Source organism: Andrena cerasifolii, chromosome 4, assembly GCF_050908995.1.
Source record: "Andrena cerasifolii isolate SP2316 chromosome 4, iyAndCera1_principal, whole genome shotgun sequence".
NCBI lineage: Eukaryota > Metazoa > Arthropoda > Insecta > Hymenoptera > Andrenidae > Andrena > Andrena cerasifolii.
This window is the reverse complement of record NC_135121.1, coordinates 4,551,754-4,575,002: the sequence shown is the minus strand read 5'-3', so window position 1 is coordinate 4,575,002 and position 23,249 is coordinate 4,551,754. Positions and strand designations below refer to the sequence as shown.

At 36.4% G+C, this 23,249-nt stretch overlaps 1 protein-coding gene and 1 long non-coding RNA gene across 2 annotated transcripts in view; one reads left to right on the top strand and one right to left on the bottom strand.

The window, feature by feature from the left end:
- LOC143368637 (uncharacterized) overlaps positions 1-23,249 on the bottom strand; it is a 62,716-nt gene that overhangs the window by 3,412 nt on the left and 36,055 nt on the right. The gene's annotated exons all lie outside the window — the stretch shown is intronic.
- Gogo (thrombospondin-1 like protein golden goal) lies at positions 955-22,211 on the top strand. Its single transcript, XM_076811528.1, has 19 exons — positions 955-1,336; positions 1,852-2,121; positions 2,229-2,316; positions 2,479-2,695; positions 4,813-4,999; positions 5,079-5,300; positions 7,343-7,492; positions 7,648-7,996; positions 9,844-9,974; positions 10,076-10,327; positions 11,337-11,592; positions 11,696-11,944; positions 12,724-12,871; positions 12,993-13,163; positions 13,469-13,568; positions 14,027-14,301; positions 14,381-14,497; positions 15,080-15,292; positions 20,168-22,211. The coding sequence occupies exons 3-19, from the start codon at positions 2,256-2,258 to the stop codon at positions 20,646-20,648; spliced, it is 3,579 nt and encodes a 1,192-aa protein (XP_076667643.1). The 5' UTR covers positions 955-1,336; positions 1,852-2,121; positions 2,229-2,255; the 3' UTR covers positions 20,649-22,211.

Sequence of the window (23,249 nt, the reverse complement as noted above, 5' to 3'; positions counted from 1 at the left end):
TAAAAATTGCATCATGTATTGTTATCATTATCATAATTACAAGTTTATCAATGTTCATCTTTCCATAATTATAATTTTAAATAAATTATATTAGAAGTGCCTGTAAAAAATTTGATATAGCGTCTGAATATAAAGTCAACTACATAATTTTATTTTTTGATAAACTAATATTTATGGTCAGTTTTTTTACAACTAAATAAAGTAAGAATAAGTGATAATAATTTAATGTTTTTTTTTATTAAGATACATTAACACGTTAATGTGTCTTCTTCATTAAAATTCGATAATCTTATTCTTATACGTGTCAGGTACACATATCCCAAGAATCGTACTTTTTGGGAAAAAGTAAAAACTTAAAATATCGATATTTATATCTTGTAAAACAGTTTCCCTAGTTTACGCCAAATTTATTTTTACCTCGTGAAATTGCAGTCAAAATAATAATTCCAAGTTAATTACAATTAAAATAATAAAGAAAACACGTAAGCTCAGTTTTATCATAACCATCAACATATAATGAAAAACTTAGAAAAGTATCTACAATATAATTATTACAATTGTATATATTACATGAGAAAATATACAGAAATTCTTAAATATATTTCACTTACCTAAAAAAAAACTATTCCCACTTTTTACATCCTTACACTCTTCAATGGACCATCGGTTTTATTTACAAACATTTTACCGACTACTCTGTACCCCTGTATGTACAATAAAATGAGAATCATTTCTGATTGGATTCGATCGCAACAGAAGAATCCATCCAGAGGGTAAAAAAATCAGGAGCACGGATAAATCCAAAAACTGGAACGCGAACATTATTCTTACGAATATCTACATACTTGTTGGTTCAGGGAAATAATTGCAAAAAAGCGTTTCGGTAATTAAAACACTCTCGACGATACGGCTGAAAGGAAGCTATTATGGTTGCACCCTTAACGCGAGAAAATAATGACCCTTTAGCTCAAAAAAAAAAGAAGAGAAATAAAAGGAAGGAAGAGGAGAATAGGCACCTCCTGTGGAGAAGCACGCTGCAGGTCGATATAATCCCTCCATTGATTAAAGTCGATGTTCTGTCAGAATTCTCTACCCCCAAAGGACGACCTTCGTAGTGGGGCGAGCCGACGTCGAATAAGGGAGAGAACGCTGGCCGTCGACCCCGGTTAGTTGCCTTATGAACCCCGTACGCGTCGTTCGTGTTCCACCCTTCATCTCCGCTGAAACTCTTCGTATTTTCCTCTCGTCAAACGTGTCTTTCAACAATCATATTCCGTTTCATTAAATGCGTGCATGTGTGAGTGCGTATCTGTGCGTCGTTCAAAGAAAACAGAAGGTGCAAATTCGTGCCGAAGTATACTCTGGGTGCACATCCTGCTACAGAACGCGTTTAATAGTACTCGATCGATTTTCACGCTTCCAAGTTTTTTTTCGCGCAAAATCACAATGCCCGCCGTGTCGCGGACTCTGCTCTCACAATTTACGCGGCGTACCTACAATTCCTTCGATGCCGATTTCTTGTTTCGGAGTCGTGCTTTAAATGCGCGCAGTTGAATATTGGAGAATGGCTTACCCCCGAATAAGACGCGCACATATTTGTTTACGCGAACATGGAAATAAGAGAGTGACGAGTTTTTCAATTACTTCTATACGCGAGACCGTCTCCGAGATAATTTGTCAAATTTATAGACGACTCTGCGTAAACTCTTTGGCGTAAAATTCGTTAAAAGCCCGGAGGATTTTACGTTAAACGCTCAAACTCATTTCCGAACTTATTACCTTTATTTTTATTTTTTTTAAATGCACGTGAAAGTGATTGTAGTATGAATTGCATTCGATTAATGTTTTCAGCTTGAAAGCGAAATTAAAGGGTGATTTTAGCGTTCGTTTGACGTGACGCGATGTCCTGTGGTGTCATAAGTATGAGGTACCTTTAAATCGTGAACATGAAAAAACTGCGGAGGAACAAGGAGTGAAGGTTTAGGGGTGTACGTCCTTCGATATCGATTCCTGTGTAAATTACCGCGGTGCATCCACTACCCGCGACGCATTTATGTTTTCCCTTCTTCCAAGCCGCAAAAAGTTCTCAAAGAGGATGCTTGCGAGATAAATAAGGGACACGTAAGTTCGGAAGTTCGCATGTCGTACTGAAATTAAATCACAGCTGGGATTCCATTGCGTAAAATAAAATAGCCACCCCTTCTGTTTATAATTCCACGGCTCCTCAGGAATCGAGCGCGGATGACGAGCTGGATATGAATTTGAAATCTAAATGGCTCACCCTTGGAACACTGATTATCGTCCTCCTTGAATGTGGTAAATTTTTAATAAATTTCATTAATCTCAGTACTTCATAATTAGCTGTGCTTGGAAGAAAGCATGGCAAGCAGCATCATTCACTTCTCAATTTTATTATGGTATCTCATAAGTGCACCGTAATCGATACGTAAGTAATAATTGATGAAATATAAAATTCAGGTTTCACGAGATCAATGGTGAAAGAGAGGGAAGAGTTTGGCGCGTTAGTAATTGATTCACCGACCTCTCACGTAGCTCTTTCGGGGGATCTTACGGTTTTCATTGCAAAATCAGACGAGGCATTGGAAAACGCAGAGTATAGGAACGAATTAAACGAGGAAAGTAATGACAACGCTCAGCAAGTGGAACATTTCTCCGACGAGTCTCCTCTATTACGGTAAGCTCTATGACGTAAGCTCCGCGTTGCGATCGTGCCAGATTATTATACCAGGTCGTCAAGGATGAAATTTGTGAAAAAAAAACAGGCAAAGTTGGTTGATAACTTACAAATATAAGGAATTATTTTATTCATCAAAGTATGCACCCATATTGTCTATACCCTTTTGCCATTTAAGGGAAGGTTCCGGTCTAGAGCCCCCAAAAATAGGTGATCTTTAGGAATTAATTAAAGGAAAACTACTGCATATAATTTAATGGGAGTTGTTGCATTGTATTAAGGGTGTCTTAAGTTATAGAAATATATTTTTTGTTTTATAATTAATCATTACAGACGGCGCTGGGGAGTCGTTAAAGTCAAGGCGTCAAAAAATTGATCCAAATCGGTGGGACCTGTATCCCCAAAAGTTATTATTCGATTCGACTGAAACTTTTCTTATTTTGAAGAGTATACTTCTGGCTAGGGGGGAAACCAGAAAAAAATGCAAAAATGACATTTTTTAAGAAAATAACGACACTTGAAGTTTGAAATCACTTTCCCCCTATATTTTTCTTCCTTTCAACGGCTTTGAAAATTATAAATTTTCAATATTTTGTATTTTTTCTAGTTTCCCTCCTAGCCAGCAGTATATTCTTCAAAGTAAAAAAAGTTTCAGTCGAATCGGATAATAACTTTTGGAGATACAGGTCCCACTGTTACGAGAAAAACGCGTTTAAAGTTTTACGTGAGTGCCGAGTGGCCGGGGGTTACCCATGCATTTGCCGCTACTCAAATGCCTATAACTTCGTGAATTTTACGAATTTCAATAAATCCTTTTAAACACGTATTCCTAAAAGCTTGAACATTCGAAAAATAAAATAAAAAAAAATCGACTTTTAGACCGGAACCTCCCCTTAAGCGGCAGGTTGTTCAGGCCGGTGGTATAAAACCCTGGCGGACGAGAGTCAATGAATTCCTGGAAGGCCAGTTTTACAGCATTGTCGGAATTAAATTCCTATTAAAAAGTTGTCCATATTGCCGAAGAAGTGGTAGTCAGTGGGGGCTAGGTCCGGTGAGTATGGATGATGATGAAAAAGTTCCAACTCCAATTCCTGTAGTTTTGCAGCGCGTGGTCTAGCGTTATCGTGCAATAAGATAGGAGTCGATCCGTTGACCAATCTAGGCTGTTTTTCTTTAAGCTTTTGCATCAATTCGTCCAGTTGGTTGCAGTATGTTTCTGCTATGATCGCTGAGCCGGGTTTCATGAAATCATAATGGATCACACCTGCGCTAGACCACCAAACAGTCACCATCAGCTTCTTTTGATGAATATTGCGCTTTGGAGTGCGTTTTGGTAATTCATCCTTGTCCAACCACTGTGCTGAAAGTTTGCGATTGTCACATTGGATCCATTTCTCATCACAAGTGACAATCCGATTCAAAAATGGATCAGACTTGTGGTGAGGAAGCAACATCAAGCAAGCTTCCAAACGCTTTTGTTTCCGTTCTTCACTGAGTTCATGTGGAACCCACTTATCCAACTTTTTCACTTTACCGATTCGAGCTAAATGCGCTAATATTGTTTGTTTGCTGACACCAAACTTCAGCGATAATTCATAGGCACTCTGAGATGGGTCAGACTCAACGGTGATCTTTAGTTCGTCATTATTGACTTTGATCCTGGGCGACCGCGTGGCTCATTTGTGAGGTCAAAGTTACCTGTACGAAATTTGGCGAACCAACTTGATACTGTCTGCTTTGTAGTAACAGTAGAGCCAAATACACTATTAATGTTTCGCGCGATCTGCGACGCCTTAGTTCCACGTAAGAACTATATAATAGTGCGGATTTCCGACCGTTCCATTTTCAACAAAATTAATTTTTAAAAAAAGTTTTTAATATTTTAGTAGTGCTTACAATGATTTCCTCAAACAGGCGAGATACTTAACTTTCTAACAAAAAAAACAGAACGGTAAAACATTAAGCCAATGTCAAATAATAAGCTGTTAAAGTTGGCAATATTCTTAACTACAAATTTCATCCTTGCCAACCTAATATGAGTAAAACAAAAAGTTTCCGCGGGTTCAAATCCATGGAATTATTATTTCGTCATATCTGATTATTAATATTGTTCGTAGAATATTGTACCTTCTCGACGACATATCAGAATTAATCGGAGAAATTCGATTGGACAAGCTGCCTTCGGACAATGAAACCATTTCAATTGTTATACCCTGTGGGTATTTCGCTCGCGGTGGAATTTATGCTCTGCGAGTCGAGTACAAGTACAAAAATTCAACAGTGCCTGTTGCCTCTCTCTATCAGGTTGTAACAATTTTTTTTCACCGGCTCCTGTTTGCAGTGTGCGAAATTTTTATATAACGAACAGCATTATTGTTCACAGACGAGTAGATTAGTGGACGTGAAGTGGCCGACACCAACGATTTTCTTGGAATCCCAGCAAATTGCTACTTATCCGAACAGACGTGTCACAACCGTCGTAAGATACGCTGGAACGAACTGCAATCCGTCAGAAAATGTTCCTGTAGCTGTTTATATTTTACAATTAATATATTGCGGATCCAGCGTAACCGCTTGTTATCTACAGAACAACACTCATACTCAAGTAAATGGACAACTTACTTTTAGTCTCTCCATTCCACCTTCAACAGTTTTATTATGTTCTCCATTATGTTGCTTCTTCTTTTTTACTACGCATATTAGGTTTGTGAGGAAATTCTACCGCTTTTCTTATTCGCGGCCCTATACAGCACAGTTCGTGGCGGCAACGTTGCAGGAACGTTGCGGTAACCTTGCAGTGTTGCATGGTTGCAGCGCAATGTCGATGTAACGTTGCTGCGACGTTGCCGCGCAACATTGCACGGGGCGGACGCAGAATTTTTGCTGCACCCTTGCGGCAACGTTGCGTGAAACATTGCAATCTTGCACTGCAACGATCCTGCAACCTGGTTGCAACGAGAGTGTGCTGTATGCAGCGTTACGATGAAATTAATTAATGGGGCTAATTTCTGGATTCTCTAGGCAATTTCCTTATCCCATTCGTCTAAAAATTTACGTTTCTCAATTGAAAATATTCCGAGACTGTAACTATGTCTTTCTCACCGATATTGATGCTTTTAATCATTTAGAAAATTTTGTAACGACCGAAATAGATGATGGTGTTAAATTAGGAGAACCCAGTGAAATAGTAATTACTTGGCAAACTAAATTGTAGAATCTTTCTTGAGTGGCGATTACTATATGTATATGAGCGAGTATTCTTTTATTAATGTGTACCTACAGACATTTTACTGTTGAATTCAGAGTGGAATTTGTGTAATTATTGCCAATAAATTTAATCACTTTTATTTAACCCCCACCATGCAGAAATTCTGATGCAGTTCGTGTTTCGCAATTGTTGGGGTTTTTGTTTTACAATACATTAATTTCTTGGTACAGTAGTTTATTATCTTAAGTAAACAGTCTTCAAACAGGGCTTGATATTATAATGATTAAGAAATTATGAAATTGTTATTAGAAAGTTTTTTTACAAACAAAAAAATATGTCATACTTTCAATACACAAAACTATTGCGTAGCGTCTTCTAAGATCTTCATTAACCTTTAGAGGGCCGGGCTGGCCACCATAGTGGCCACCTAAGAATTTGGATAATTTGCCGGCCATTTTGATGGTATACACGCATAAATTTTAAGTAAATAAAATTTACAATTTCGAAAAATTCTGAAACTTTGTGAATATGTAGGGAATTTCCTCCTGATTACAGCGCCATTTTTGTTTGCTGCCCAAATTCACTCTAAGAGGGTGTAATTGACCCCTGAAAATTTTTCGATTTTGTGTTATAACTCGTGAACTGTAAAATATTTTTCACAAATGCTAGATCTAATTAAAAGAAGTAACTTTTGTCTTGAAACTTTTTCCCTACCTCTTACAGATTGCGAGTTATAAAATAAAATTGGAAAATAGCCGAATTTTCAGGGGTTAATTCCACCCGCTTAGAGTGAATTTGGGCAGCGAACAAAAATTGCGTTGTAATCAGGAGGAAATCCCCTATATATTCATTTCAGAAGTTTTTGAATTGAACGACTGCCATTCTCATCTAAACAATCCAATTATTATGGAAAAAATCATGGATCAATTTCAAGGTCTCTAGAATGTATTCCAATAGTTCTTTGATTGAAATTTTATGGCAGTTTTCGTAAAAAAAAATCTAGATTACCATATGTCGAAAAAAACGAAGAAAATTTTTAAAAAATTGTAACTTTTACAAATTTCAATATTAGAAGCTAAAAATCTACAGAGTTGTTGTTGGGATGTAATACTTTGAGGGAGAAAATAGTTTGAACGTCGGCTTTGGAAAAAAACTATTTATTTTGCATATAGAATGTACAGAGCGTCAAAATCAACTTATGGGTGGCTCACACCCAGAATGTCAACGAAGGGTTTTAAGGCGTCGTGTGCTATCTGGGTACGAAACAAGCACAAAAACATTCTACTGATTAGGAGCTTCTTCGTTTATTATGAGCAGCTTAAAAACTGCACGTATAAAATTACGACGGAATTCTCTCACATGCCTATACAGTTATTTTCAATTCAAACACATGTTCGTAATAACAATTATCGTTTACGAAAATGATTTCACCCTTTCAGGTTCTGTATTACGAAGAAGTGAAAGGTTTTATACCCCCAAAGACTATCTACTTCCGTTGTGAATTCTTTGGATTGCCCGGGAATTACGCCGTCAAGTTGAAAGCTTCGAACATTAATCCCACTGCACCAAATACCAGTGTGTATTTTAAGGTAATTAATTAATTAATTAATAAGTTAAGACCTCTTTGCGTTAAAGAATTTTCTCGGCTAAAAGAGTAGTTAATTCTTTTTAAGTGATACGTTTAGTAAAGTAACGCGAAGAGAGCACCTTCGCATAACTGATCGTCTCGTTTTTCGAATTCAAGGTAAAATGGTCCGAAGAATTCAAACTGACGGTCCACGCGAGATCGATATATCCTTGCGAAGGACCAGGTGGTGTGGCCGTCCTTTTCGAATATCCTTCCTGTCGACTAGAAGGTGATCGTGTTCGCATCTACGGTCGTCTGAAAGCTGACGTTACTTCCGTTGCTTCGCCATCCAGTCTTCATTACATTACGGAATCCAGATCGATACCCGGCAAACACTCTCTGACATTCGACTGCGATCTTTTTACGGAGAAATTCGTCGAATATTGTTTTGTCTACGTGAGTCAAGCAATCACGGGCGCCATGATCGATGTTAAAATATCCTGCATACCAACGTTCCCTTTTCAAGGTAGAATTGAGACATAAATCTTTTACGGCGGTACTAGTTTTTTAGCCTGCCTTCGCTGGGCATTACTATCCTATATAATAAGGCGCCTAAGATGACCACAATTTTTGTTGGAAGTCCCCCTCGAAACAGTTCTCGCTGCGAAATACGAAATTTTGCAACTTTTGGGTACCAGAAGGGTACCTGTCTAATTAGTGTCCTGAAGGGAATTTGGAGGGGCCTAAGTCCCAATTTTTGTTGGAAGTCCCTCTAGAAACAATTTTCGCTTCGAAATACGAAATTTTGCAACTTTTGGGTACCAGAAGGGTACCTGTCTAATTAGTGTCTTGAAAGGAATTTGGAGGGGCCTAAGTCCCAATTTTTGTTGGAAGTCCCCCTAGAAACAGTTTTCGCTGCGAAATACGAAATTTTGCAACTTTTGGGTACCAGAAGGGTATCTGTCTAATTAGTGTCCTGAAGGGTATTTGGAGGGGCCTAAGTCCCAATTTTTGTTGCAAAACCGAGTTAAATGAATTACATAAACCTTTAAAAGAATTTTAATAACTGAAAAAATATAATGCAAACAATATTACGTAAGGGTGGGGGAGGGGGTGGAATATCAAATCTTACGAATTCTTATACTGGGGGAAGGAGGGGGTAAGAATTCGCCAATATTACCCTTACGTAATATTTATTAACAGTTCAGTGAGTTGGAAAAAAAATTTCAGCCCTATATAATAATAATTAATTGGGATATGGGTTTTTCTCAAAACGGTGTTTTTCCTGACGGCGTACACGATATCTCAACTTCTAGTGCACCAATCTACTCCATTTTTTTCGTACACCTTCAGAAAACATATAATTTTAGCAGGTAGCAGAATCAAGTCAAAATAGTTTTTATTCACTTTTTAAAACGATTTAAAGACGGAAAGAAACGCAAAAAATGAAAGTTTGAATTCGAAGTGCTGCCGTTTTTTAATTTTTTTTATTTATAAATCTGCTACCACCGATAGCCACACTCTTACGGATTAAGAATCCTTTAGGCTTTTCGTTTTAGATCAGCAGAACAACCGGAATCGTGTGCGCCACGAGAAAAGATTTTTTGCACACACTTTGCGAGCTGACCCACGTCTCGGTTGCCACCTGGGCCCCTGCTCAGAAGTCCCATCCAGGGCCCCATCCTTAAAAAAAATTATGATTTTATCCAAAGTATATTTTTGTTCTGTATTATTACACTGAACCCGTTTTTAGTAAACTACCGCTTTATTTTTCCGAAAAATGGGCCCCTGTTCAGAAGCCCCCCTAGAGCCCTATCTTCAAAAAGAAATTATGATTTTATCCAGCATTATTCTTTTTATACTTTTCTGTACACTTATCCCCTTTTAATAAACTACCTCTACATTTCCCCCCAAAAATGGGCCCCTCAGACCTTTTCCATCTGGGCCTTTTTTCTTAAATCCGCCACTGATATGTCTCAACATTTTTTTTATAACTTATTGAAATGCTAATAAATATGTGTGGATAATGGTCATTAGTAAAAACTGTGTAGCCTATTTGTGCATCATCCCTAAAGAAAGGCAAAAAATTGGCCTTCTAAACGGGAATACCCCCTTAAATTATTTAATATTTTGTATTATATCTTTAATTACGACGAAGACATTCAGATATTGTGTTTCTACTAATTTATCCTGTATAGGTATATATATGAAGTGTTCACCCATTAATTTTAATAAATTTAAAATTGTCGAACAAAGTAATTTTAAATTTGCTTAAAGTTTTGGAATTGATACACGTTATCATATACATACTTACATGCTGTATTTTAAGTTTTAGCCATTTGCCCTGTACTGTACTTGTGTTTACTTGCATAGAAGGCGATGCTGCCGGATGGGGACCTTGGAGTCCTTGGAGTCCTTGCAGCAGTTCCTGCTTCGGGGGTATTCGAAATCGCTATCGATTTTGCGACACTCCTCCCCCAAAGTATGGAGCAAAATTTTGTCAGGTACGAATCAAGTTACTTTAATCAGTGAACTGAATAGTAAAGCACGGTTAATTCAAGGTGATCCTTAAACTAAACACTTGATAATTATTTTTAAATCACAGGGGAAGGCAGTAGAAACTGAATTATGTGGCAAAATTTTCTCGGAAGATTCCAATAAAAGTGAATGGCAAAATCGTATCGAAAGCTCCGAGTGTAGTGGTGCAATTTTGGCTGCAACAAAACCAGAAGTCGCAGCTGAGATTGGGTTGCAATGCCGATGCGGGTGTCGCATTGCATTGCAGGAACAATTCACTAGAAAAATACTTGGAGCCAGTACTCAAGCGTGTCCTGGTCGATCTTTTTGGCTCTTACAGGTAATATTAAACCATTATCAACTGAGCAAAATAATATTTGTTTTAATATTCATTTATGGTGAGATTATTTGTTAGTGGGTGCTTCAGGGTTATTATCATACTCATGAGTATCAATAAATTCAATTCCCAAGTTTGATGTCAAGAGATTAGGATTTTGTTATATTTATATCCGAAAAAAAAAATTAAGGGGTGTCCCTACCTTCACGGGCGAAAAATGATGCGAACTTTGGGAATTTTTTAAAACAAAACTATTAAATATATTTACTTCCAACTTCGTGGCTTTATTTGTTAAGCTTTAGAGAATATGAAGAAAAAAATTGTATGCAAAAATAGTGGTTATATCCGGAGTTACAGTGCTTCAAATAGAGCGCCTTACAAAAATCATATGCGCATGGTTAGCATAAACTCAGCCGTTGTAGTTGTCCGAAATAGAAAATTTTAAAATTTGCGTAATCTGTGTGAGTGCGGCTATCGCCTGAACTAAATTAAATGAGAAATACTGAAAAGTAAAAAAAAATGGCAGTGTCTAAAACAAAAATAGATTTCTGCAAAAAATTCGCTGGTTTTTTAAGTCGCAAAAATCTAATTTTGCAAAAACCGACTTAGTTTTAGTAACAACGAGAATGGGACATCTACTGAAGATATATACCAAGTTTGAAGTAAATTGGGTGATTGGCTTTTGAGATATCATGCTAACCAATTCGAAAAACATCATTTTGAGAAAAACGCGTTTAAAGTTTTAGCTACCGTTTTTCCTAAATAATTTTTTTTTAGATGTTGCCTAAATATGTACGAATATAGGTATAACGTTTTCAATTAATATAATTTGAGGGATTCTCTTTAAAAAAAATCGCAAATATCGCGCTCCTTTTCAGGTCGTTTAAGGGAAACCCCGATAATTATTTTCTACTAATTTTTTAAAAACAGTTCATTTAATATGGCGAAAAATAATATTAATAGCAATACGCCCTTATTAATTATTACAATTATCCTAACTTGATTTGTCCAGGCACAGGCGAATTTCGTAATTGGATTGTATTTAGATCAGCTACAATTTCCTTGCCCTGGGCAATATTTTCGTGTTCGGGATGGTAACTCCTTGAACGCAGATCTTCTGACTGACGTTGCTTCGGATAAAATGGAGCACAGAGTAAAAACACTGATCAGCTCTGGATCAAATTTGCTACTGGAATTTTTCAGCGACGAGCTCACAGCATCTGGAGATGCGTGCATTGGCGGCTTTCTTGCTCATGCGGCTGTACTAGGTACAGTATTATTTCCGTTCATTGGTCTCTTATTTAAAAAGAAATTTGAAAGTAATTTAATTTCACAGAAAAATGAACAGTTACAATGTACCAAAATTTTCAGAAATCTCCTATGATTCAATTACAGATAAAAAATATTTAAAGAGAAATGGAAGTATAACCGTTGTGCCTTTTGAAGTAAATACAGCTAACGTTGAGAAAGAATGGATCTTTTGGAAACCAGCACACTTAGTGACTGCTTTGCTCATGATACTCATATTTATTATTTCTATTTTCTTGACCCTACAGTTCGTTATAAAATACAGAAAATATCGTATTGCAGAGGATCTGGACAGTTTCAGCGATGTTTCTGGTAAAAATATATGTAATTGTATTTTGTATTACTTACATAGAGTATACCCGTACAGCACACTTAGTGGCGGCAACGTTGCAGGATCGGTGCAGTAACCTTGCAGTGTTGCATGGTTGCAGCGCAATGTCCATGTAACGTTGCTGCGACGTTGCCGTGCAACATTGCATTGACATAGAATTATTGCTGCATAGTTGCATCAATGTTGCGTTGCAATATTGCACCGCAACGATCCTGCAACTTTGCTGCAACTAGAGTGTGCTGTATGGGTAATGAAAAGGAATATTACTTTATAAATAGTATTAGCCACTACTTTATGAACAGTATAAATATTTTTAAATTATTACATAGTGAATGTGAAACTATCATTACATAATATTACACGTTTCAAATTGCAATACAGTAAATTAATAAAGCAATTTAACTCTTCGTGGTCACACCTTATAATCACAAGTTGGTCACACGGGGTTCACTGTACCCTAGCGTCATTTTTTGAGTTACCATTTTCGTGTTTTTGAAGTCTAATAGTCTTTTTCTAGAAATGTAAATTTTGATATGATAAAATTTGTAGTTGAAAATGAGCGATTTTTCACGGTTCTGTGATCAAAACCGATTTTTAAATTTTTTTTATATTTTTTTTTTGCGATAAATCCCCTTTGGTAGTCGTAAAGACGCGACATTTTAACTCGAAAATTATTCTTGGGGTACAATACACCCCGTGTGACCACAAAGGGTTAAATAAATTATAAATTAATTGTCGTAAATTTTTTTTTGGTAATTAGAATTAATGCCTGGAAGATCAAAGTTTTTATCTACGAGTACAATTATCTCAGAAGTGATATCAATGATAGAAGCAGCAGCAAAAGACTCCCCAAAAGAAACTTTGTCCAACACAGAAGAACATTACAATAGTACTGAAACTTTAACTGGGTAAAAATAGAAATCAAATTATTCATTTTAAAAGATGACAAGAAATTTTCTAGTTCTATAATGATAGAAAAGGAAGGGAGATTTTTCACATTAAACAGTAATTAATACTTTTTAAATATAGATACAAAGATGGATCCACGCTGAGCACCAGTACATTAAAATTGAGCAATACTGTGGAAACTTCTTCAGACAAGACTATAACATCAATGACATCGAACTATGATAAATTATTATCAGCTTCCAGTATTCTCGTTTACAATAAACCAGAAGTAAAATATGCCTATCCTGTAAGGTGAGTAAAATCTACATTTTCGAAAAATTCGATTATCTGTTTTCTTAAAATATCCTTCTCCCTGTATATTTTCTGCTGGAACTAATACATGATGTGACACAGTTTTGTAAAAATAATTATTTATCGAGAAGTCGTAACGATCATTATTCTTTTTATAATTATTGTAACAAAGAAAGTGACTATTGTGATTGTAACTATTATTATTCCCTAAACGCTTTAAACGAAAAAGGGATTACACCATAGAGTAATTTCGGAACTTGTTTATTACAATTATAGATTATCTGTAAATATTAATTGTTATATAGATTACGAACAATAGAGTCCAATAGCCCAGAAGAAAAGGCATTAAACGTGGAGAATGAAAAATCAAATGATAACAAGGATGCTAATTCTTCTTCTGAAAAGGTATATTTATGTGGTAATAAATGTCTTATATACAGGGTGTCCCAGAATTGAGGGACAATCCGGAACATGCTGTATCTTGCTGCATCGAAAAGTCCTTTGCCGTTTTGGGATCCGAGGCTTCGTTCTCGAGATATTAACGATTGAATATTAGCGGTGCAACTTCCGTGCCGCGAGGTTCAAAGCCGAAACCAGTCGGTTCTACTGCGTGCATGGGTCTGTATCTACGCGTGCCTCCGGCGTGTGCGTGCTAGGGGTCATTGCTCCGCGTCAGCTGTTTCGGTTTAAACCGCGCGGCCCAGCAGTTCGGCCCCTAATATTCAACTGTTAATATCTCGAGAACGAAGCCTCGGATCTTAAAGCGGTAAAGGACATTTCGATGGTAAAGGAATTTGCCCCTCAATTCTGGGACACCCTATATAAGCGAATTTAATTATTTAATATCATTTTTAAATGTGTAGGAATCTTCTCCTGAAAGTGTCCTTTCGAGTCCATCAACCTTAGGAAGTGGCAAGGAAACGAAAGAAAGAAGAAACCGTGAGAAACTTTTACAAGGGCCAGGATCGGAATTTAGTTTAACAAATCCCGATTCAGAACTGGAATTGGATTACTATGATTATAATGTAGCAAATACTAGTGCTGTTCCTGGATCGTACTTGGGAATGGATCCTGCATTTTTAGTCTGGATTCCACCAATTGAAGACTTGAAACTCGATACAGAGGATCTCTTTTTAGGGTAATTAGCATCCTTATTGTACAGGTATTTAGTGGTAATATTAGTATTACATATGAAATAACTAGTTAGTTATTTACAGAAACAAAAGGAGCTCGATTTTAGCTCTTGAAACCGAAGGTGCTGCATTAACACCCTCTGAATACAGAAGAATGCAATTATCTAGCTTTGAAGATATTGAATTTGGATTCGAGCAAGGGTAAATAATAAAGATATGTACTTATTTTAACGTTCTATAAGTATCATTCATAAGCCAGTATTATTATTAATGCTAAATTGATGTAAGCTAAGTAAAGTACAGTAGTGGATTTAACAGGGTGGCCGATGAGCAATTGCCATCTGGGCCCCTGCTCAGAAGGCCCCCCAGGGCCCTATCCTTAAAAGAAATTATGATTTTATCCAAAGTATATTTTTTTTCTATATTATCACACTGAGCCCGTTTTTAGTAAACTACCGCTTTATTTTCCCGAAAAATGGGCCCCTCAGAACGTTTACCACCTGGGCCTTTTTTCTTAAATCCGCCACTGGTAAAGTAGTTTACTTCTTTTATCTATTGTTTTAATTAAAGAATGATATTAGCATATTATTTAGATTACAAATAAATTTACCGAGTATGATTGAATTCATTAACTGACAATACCTATTTCTAATATAAACTAATATTCACTAGCACAGTGGCAGCATTAATGGTCTTTATATGTACATGAAATTGCGAACAGAATTTTTCATAAATATATTCTTTCTATTTCCATCGTAAAATTAATTACCTTTACGTCAACAGTGAAAGATATTTGAAAAAAGACGAAAGGAGTTGTCACAATTTTGACTACGGAAATCTAATTCTGGATGAAACTCCCGGAACTCCTAGAACAAGGACATTCGAGAAATTAATTCCTGTTCGGAAACTTCTTGAAGATTCTAGCATTAAAGTGAGCATGGAATCTGTGTCTGGTGTTCTTGAACATAAACAATATTGTGTTATTCCAAACAGGAGGTAAGTCGATCATCTTTATTTATCTAAATATAACTTAAGTAATAAATTGTCAAGTATATGTAGAATATACATACAGTGTACACGTTTTAACTGGAAACAGTGGAATATTTCGTAAGGAACTGAAGGAATCAACAAATTGTTCTTATACAAAAGTTGTTTGATATGGAGGGGGACATTACAGTATTGTCTCGTTATGGGCTCGGTTTGGTGTACACGATACGGACTCTCTGCTATCCCCACCACTTCTGACTCACTCTTGTCCGGCGAAGGCGAGAGCGAGCGAGAACGGTGCGAGGCAGACGACGCGTTGATGTTTTGTCTCGCTCAATCTTTCGGACGCTTGACACTCCGTCCTTTCCGTGCGCGATGGTCGCAAGCGCTTACCGTGAGCACGAAACCATTTCGCAAAATCTTAATGCAGGCCCCGCTCACAGTCTGCTCTGGCGACCATCGCGCACAGAGTTCGAAGAGATTCGGCTCCACTGATAGAGGGGGAAACCCCTACACAGGATTGGTGGTAACGCGTGCACAGGGCCGTTCCTGGCGGGGGTGCAAAAGGTGCCCCGCACCTGGGCGGCCAAGCCTAAAGGCGGTCGCAGGCCGTTTATTATGTATAAAATTTTGGTTAATAAGAATATTAATCCAAACTCTATACCATGATAACTGTTTAAAATTATGTATGTATAGATATGAAAGTAAACACTGCATATTAAATTCTTAATTAAAGAATATTGAATTAATAAGGGCGGCAATATTGTTTTTGCACCTCAGCGGCCAAAACCCAGGAACGGCTCTATGTGCATGACCTGCGCCTGCGTCAGTCACACACATTACCACCGCTCCTGTAGGTGTTTCCCCCTCCATCAGTGGAGCCGAATCCCTCCAAACTCTGATCGCGCACGCTCGTCGCGCACGCAATGTTCCATCTCGCTTCCCCCTTTGCCCAGAAAGAAGCGAGAAACGAGCACTCGGAATTAGGGCTCCGTTCACGATAAGGGCTCAACGTCGGTCCCGGCCAGCGAGCCGTTAACGAGACAATACTGTATGTGGTATACATACTGTTACTCCGGGGTGTTTCCTCGCTGGCCATCCCAGCGCAAAGGATTGGATAATAGATGAACGAACACACAATAAAACTATATTTGCCACTAGTTATAGGTTTACAATGTTAGAACTAGCTAATCTGATACGTCCGGTCGTATTGGCGTTCGGTACAAGACAGGCCATCTGATCGATATCGTGATTGTCGTTGGAGGGGGCCGACCGTCTTCTAACTTGGGATGTGAGCACCAGTAGGCTATGAAGTTATATGTACACGGTGCTCGCAACAATATGGATAGTTTCTCTATAGATGGAGAAATGGGAGAGATATCAATGCCATCTTAAATATTTAAATAAGACACTATATTTTTTATTTATAATATTAAAGCGTTTGTTGAAATGAGTTCAATGCATGTCGGGTACCTTTGAGCAGCTAAAGCTGCTGAAATCGCCGCTGTCCGCTGTCCAGGCCAGGGCGGGCCCCAACGAGCCCTTTGGGGTTCGCCCACTCCCGTTCGCGTCGTCAAGGATACCGCGCGACGCTAAAGAGTGACGCACGTCACCACAGCAAAGAAATGTTACTACTACATAATATGTATTCGTCGCGAATATTGTGTGGGGACGGAGCGGTTGGAAGGGGAAGCAGGCCCCTGAGGGGCCCCACTGATGAACAGCTCTGAGCTGAACCTCCTGGGCCTCCAACATTCCAGAATGTTGACACATTCTTGAACTCTTCTCAACCACCGTTATCATATTATGAATAAAAAATATATAGCCCCACTCAAAAATAATTAGATTGCTCTTGAAATCTCTCCCATTTCTCTATCTGTAGAGAAACTATTTATATTATAGCTGCCACCAGGGGCGGATTTGAAGATTTGGGGACCTCGAATATATTAATTTAAAAGAGTCGAGACAATTTAAAAATTTATTCAGTATGGTAACTCGCATAGGGGTCGTTGCCAATTCGCTATGAAACAAAAGTGAATTGTTTTTAAAGTTGTCTCAAACCATCTATGTTTAAACCTTCTGCAATTTGTTTCGCTGAAAATCTGTCGCTCCCCAAAATTTGATGCTACCCAAAATTTATCGCTCCCCAAAATTTGCCGCTCCCCCAAATTTGCCACCTACGGCTGCAGCCTACTTAGCCTATACCCAAATCTGCCTCTGTGTGAACCCCAAAATGCCACCCTCCATATCAAATAACTTCTGTAAAAACTATTGTCTGATACCTTCAGTTCCTTACGAATTATTCCACCATTTTCAGTTAAAACGGACATACTGTATATAAGTACTGTCTCAAAATTTGAATTTAATAAAACAGGAAAGGCATCATACTTGTGAATTCGTGATACAATTTATTGAGTCCTTTTTATGAAATTAAACATTTTATTACATATAATGACTTACAATTAGAAGACAAAAATATTAATATTAACGTACAAAATATGTAAAGTATATGTATTAGTACCTAAGTTCATTTTTTATAATATCAGTGAAGTATAAAATAGCAAATCATAATGGGTACTCATATCGTTCTCGTTTTGAATATTGATTTTAAAGTGCATGTTAAGATCATTTGTATATGTTTAATAATCCGTTTATCCACAAAAATGTTCATAGCCAAAGAACAATGAATTCCTTCTTAACAGAATAAACGTAGAAAAATGCAGTAGATTATTATTATAAGTTAAATTAATCAGAAACTAAATTCTTGTTCAACAATTTATTGATGTAAATTATATACATAGGGTAGTCGGATATTCTTCCGAATGGCCCCAGTGACCGATCGACACCAGGTTTGATGGGAGTGGTGGGGAGGGGGTGTCGACCCTACATCTAAAATTGTAGCTTCGGGTATTTATTAGTTTCCGCAATATCAATAAAAAATGACTAATTTTCTTTTACATATTATTTTTTTGAACTGCATACACGTAGCCCTAACGGGGGTCCATCCTACGGCCACCCCCCTCCCCCCCCCCCCTCGCCCCACAATCTGTTCTACGAACAGCTGGACGCGTTCCCCTTACCTCCGTGTGCTCCTCAGGCGCCTAAAAGGCACTCTTATTTAGCTGAAATTCAGAACCAATTTTCTCGAAAACGAAGCGCGATATTAATAAATTGTATTTTATATTTTCGTCTTATTTTGGCATGTAGTATCACCCTCTATAGTATTAACTATCAATGGAGTAATAGGTATCCACCCTGTATAATAGGATGGTTCGCATCCGCAAGTTTCTGGTACAAATCACCAAACTCCAAACTCACATCGGTTCGCTACCATGCCTTACGCGCCAGCAAGCGGACGCCCCCCCCCCCCCGCTAATCTAGCCCCAGCCAATACTAATATCCGGAACAAGTTGGAAAGTGAAACGCGTTGTGTCGGAATAAGTCAACAGAAATACTAAAAGTTTTTTTATTAATATCTCGGAAAATAATTAATTCCCGAAGCAACAATTTTAGATTAAGGGTCCACAGATCCTCCCCACCCCTCTCCTCAAACCTCGTGTCGATTGGCCACTGGGGCCATTCAGAAGTACATCCGAAGAGTCTAAGAAATGTTACCACCTAAATGTCTTCAAAGCTATGCAAGTAGAAAATATTGTAGTATAGAAAGTTGCATAATTTAGGAGACATGGTCTGGACTTTTTCTTGTTTAAAAAATTCGCCACGTGACAGTCATCTTTTTACCTTCTGCATACAACCATGTATCTTTTGGTTTATGGTTTGATAATAATTCTTTAAATAAGTCAAAAGCTGTACACATATGGGTAACAAGTATCCAGTGACTACCATTTAAACGCCCGCATAACGGACACGTGCTTATATCGTGTCATAAGCACGTTCGAGGTTAGGTATATGTATAACAAAGAGATTTAAAGCCTTGAATGACCCTCCACTTATGTGTTATTGTATTCACGTGAAGAGTCACGACTATACACCATAAACAAGACACATATTATACTACTTAAAAAGGGTAAAAGTGGCCCTTATATCTTGAGAGTACTTACTTCTAAGTGCTTAATAGATCCTTCAGAATGGTGCAACAGTACACATTTCCTTTGCTTCATATAGCGTATGTGTACAGTAGGGTGGCTCATATTTGCTCTTGGTGAAATTTTCTTCAAGATTTTCTTCGCAGCACACCCCAGAATAGTTCCAAATAATAAAGAATATCTGTGGAAAGTTTGAGCCCGATCGGATAACGGGAAAAGGTGTCCCTGGGCCCTTGAACGTTTAAATAATTATTTAACAGCTCACAAAGTCGATTTTATATAATATCCTCCAAGTTATTGATTACATAAAAAAATATGTCAAACAAAAGTTGTAGATCCGGACCAGGAGCATCTTTTATGTTGTATTACTTTTTCTCGTGCGACAAACGGTATTCGAAAAAAGTCCGAAAAACTGGAGAAACATTCTTTTTTCAAATTTCGAAAATTTAAATCCTTCTCGAACACTTTTTATTTATGAAGACGAAAAGAAATTGTAATTTTTATTTTCGAGGGCTATTTTTTTAAACATTTAAGGGGGACATATACCGAGATATGCGAAAAAGATAAAAAGAAGTTTCTCCACATTTTCAGTGTTTGTTATGTCATGAATGTTTCCTGAAAAATTGGGACTGAAATTCGCAAAAATTTCGAAGATGTAGACATCAAAAGTGAGGTATTCAAATTCATTTTACTCGAAATCATGGTGTCGGGCTCAAACTTTACACAGATTTCTTTTTTATTATTTGGACCTATTCTGGGGGGGGGGGGCTGTGAAGAAAATTCAAAAGTTGAAAATAAGAGCCACTAATGCTGAAAATTTATTTCTTTCTTTCCATAGGGTTCGTATAAATAGAGATGAAGAATCAGGAGAAGAATCAAATGCTTCCAGAAGTCTTCTTGGGAGCCCTACAAATTTACATGATAATGGCGAGAATAATAAGGGAAAGTTAAGTTCTACTCAAAAAAATGTTCTGCAAGAAGATTTGCCAAAGGTAAAGCACAGCTCCAATCAAAAAAAAGTTTCCAAAGATGAGGATGAGGACGTAATAAATGCGCGCTGCAAATATAAAGAGTTAACAGAGTGCACCCAGCCATTTATAAGTAAAAAGGACACAGTAAACATTCCTATGACAGAATTATCAGGAAGTCCTTTGAAACATTTTGCTCAGGTTCGGAAGCTAAATAACAAGGATGTTGATACATCTTTACATATTCAAAGCCCTGATTATGGAATAGAAACATTTTGCACAAACCAGGGGTCCTTTTATGACCAGAATATTAGATTTGTTGATGACGATGATGACGATTATATCGATTAGAAAATTATAGAATTATTTTATTTTTTATTATTTTTTTTATTTTAGTTGTCATTTTTGTTCTTTGCATTATATTTATTTTTACACAACTGATTACTTTGATGGCATAACAAATTATGTTGCGTTATGTGTTAGTATTTTAAATGCCCCGATATTATTTCTTAAATAAATATATTTACTTTTTATTGTTACAATTGTGTAATAGTTTTCTATGAGATGTTATACACGTTGGGCTTAGCGAATATTGATATTGAGACTAAAATTGGCACCAAGTTCTTAAAAAAAAAAATAAAATGTAGACTTTTATCAGTGACTTTTTATGTATAAATCTCTGCAGTTAGAGACATCAACAAACACATCCAAGTATTAAGTAACTATCAGTTTGAAAAGCTCATTTTGTGTTATGATTTTTTTTATTTTTTCAAGTAATTGTATAAACATTTAATTTTTTATTTTAATTTTGTTTTAATTCCTTGGTTTTTAAACAACTATATTTAAAATATATATGCGAATGAATTAAAATATCAAATTTATCTTAAATCAAAAGATAGGTGTATAAAATGAGGGAAGAAAAAAGCTAGGTGAAACATCTCATGCCTTAGAAAGGAAAATATATCACACTAAGCACGGAATTGATTGCAATAAAAGAAACTAAGTAGTTTGAGATTTTTATAGGATTATTTTAATATTATTTTGAAGATCGCTAATAACTTTATTGCGATAACAGTGCAATTGTATATAGTTTTTAATAACTAACTATTGGGATAGTACAAATTACATGGCACAGTACAATTTACTATCAAATCTCACGATTTATTTATGTATTTACATAATGTAAGAAGTTTCTAAAAATATATAACGATCTGGGTTGAAGCTCTAATCTAATCAGCGTTTAAATTGGTAGATTTATGCACCCTACATGACTGTTTATGAAATTTTCGTGTTCTACATTGTAAAGTTGATACGCACCTTTAGAGGATTATTTTAAAGTCTCTGTTCTATCTGGTACAATAATAATATTAAGCAGTGTTTTATCATTTTATTTACTAGGATGCAATAATAGTATCAAAAGCTATGCTATATGGTATATAAAAAAAATTATTTTTTTCAAATTTATAATTGAACAATGCATAACACAAAAATATTATGACTACATGTTATATAAAAATATATTAGGGTTTTAGAATGTAATACATGGATGCACAATTTAGGCAGTTATATACTTTTAGAAATAAACTATATATACATATTTCTCATAAAATTAACATTATTTCTATAATTATTAGTTATTCTTCGAAAGTAGTATTTGTTTCTTGGTAAAGTAACTTATGAACCATAGTGTTTAATGTGTAAATATATTTGAAGGTAAGAATATTTTTGTATATATTGACTTTCTTAACTAAAGCTCATATTCGTCAATCCATTTCTCATCGAATCCTTTATATTCTTAATCTTTAATATTTCGTGTAAGTCAATTTCGTTATATTATTTAATATAATTTAGGCATTGCTCTATGAATTGAATATATTTGATATATAAAACATGTACATAATTGATATCATAATTAATAATTATTTATTAGACTTATTTAAGAACACACTTCGCAAAAATTGTATATTATATTTTATTGTACTTTATCATAATTTTTACTGGAAGTTAATGTGTGTAATCGAGAAAATACTTTTTATAAATGTCATCATTAGGTATTAATAAAAATGCTGAATTAATCGAGAATTATATTTATTTAAAATTTTCACCTTTCTTAATTGGGGCTAATTAAAGAAATAATTATATATTTCAGCATTCCTTGTTCATAACAAAGTGATATCCTATATTTCGTATAGCTGTGCAAAATATAGATTAAAGTCTACAGAACTACATTAAACATTGCAACATAAAGAATTAAGTATAAAATAATTATATTTCAAAGTTAATACTTCTGTACTAAGCTCGTGTTCAGATATATTGGCCGGCGAGTTCGGTTTCGCGAGCAACACGCGAGGAGAAATCAGTGGCAACGCTGCTCGGCTCCGCCTGAACGAAGCCATGTGGCTGTTGTTTATTCTTAGCGTAGTAGTTGTGTGCGTTACGAAGCTATGCGTAAACCAATACGAAATGAAGCTATCGAGAAAGAATCAATGTTCTGACCAATAAAGCTCCTAAATTTTTTCGGACCTAACGCGCACCTATTCTGGTGTATGTATCTCTACGCTAAGAACTCGGTTTGGGCTACACGTCAGGAGCTCGGCGCTCTCCCCACCACTTCTGACTCGCTCTTGTTCTGCGAAGGTGAGAGCGAGATGGAACGAGAGCAAGAAAGAAACGAGAAAGTGGTGGGGATACGTACCTCACGGGCACCGAATCCCCACCGCGCGGCGGCAAGCGGTATGGTGGGAGAATACCCGTCACGAAACTCACCGGCCAATATATCTGAAAACGACCTTAGGTATACTTTATTTCCAACTGAAAGCTTAATAATGTATTGAACTATGAAGATAAAAAACGTAACACCACTTTTAATAATAAATCAAATAAAAAGTTTAAATACCTATTTCCAGTTCAGTACATCTACTTGAAACATTGAAGAAAGTTTACTTTATTAAT

Coding starts and splice junctions, on each gene's coding strand:
- Gogo (XM_076811528.1), top strand. CDS start 2,256: ATGAATTTGAAATCTAAATGGCTCACCCTTGGAACACTGATTATCGTC. Junction 12,872..12,992: donor AGTACTGAAACTTTAACTGG/GTAAAAATAGAA, acceptor TTTTAAATATAG/ATACAAAGATGGATCCACGC. Junction 14,302..14,380: donor ACAGAGGATCTCTTTTTAGG/GTAATTAGCATC, acceptor AGTTATTTACAG/AAACAAAAGGAGCTCGATTT.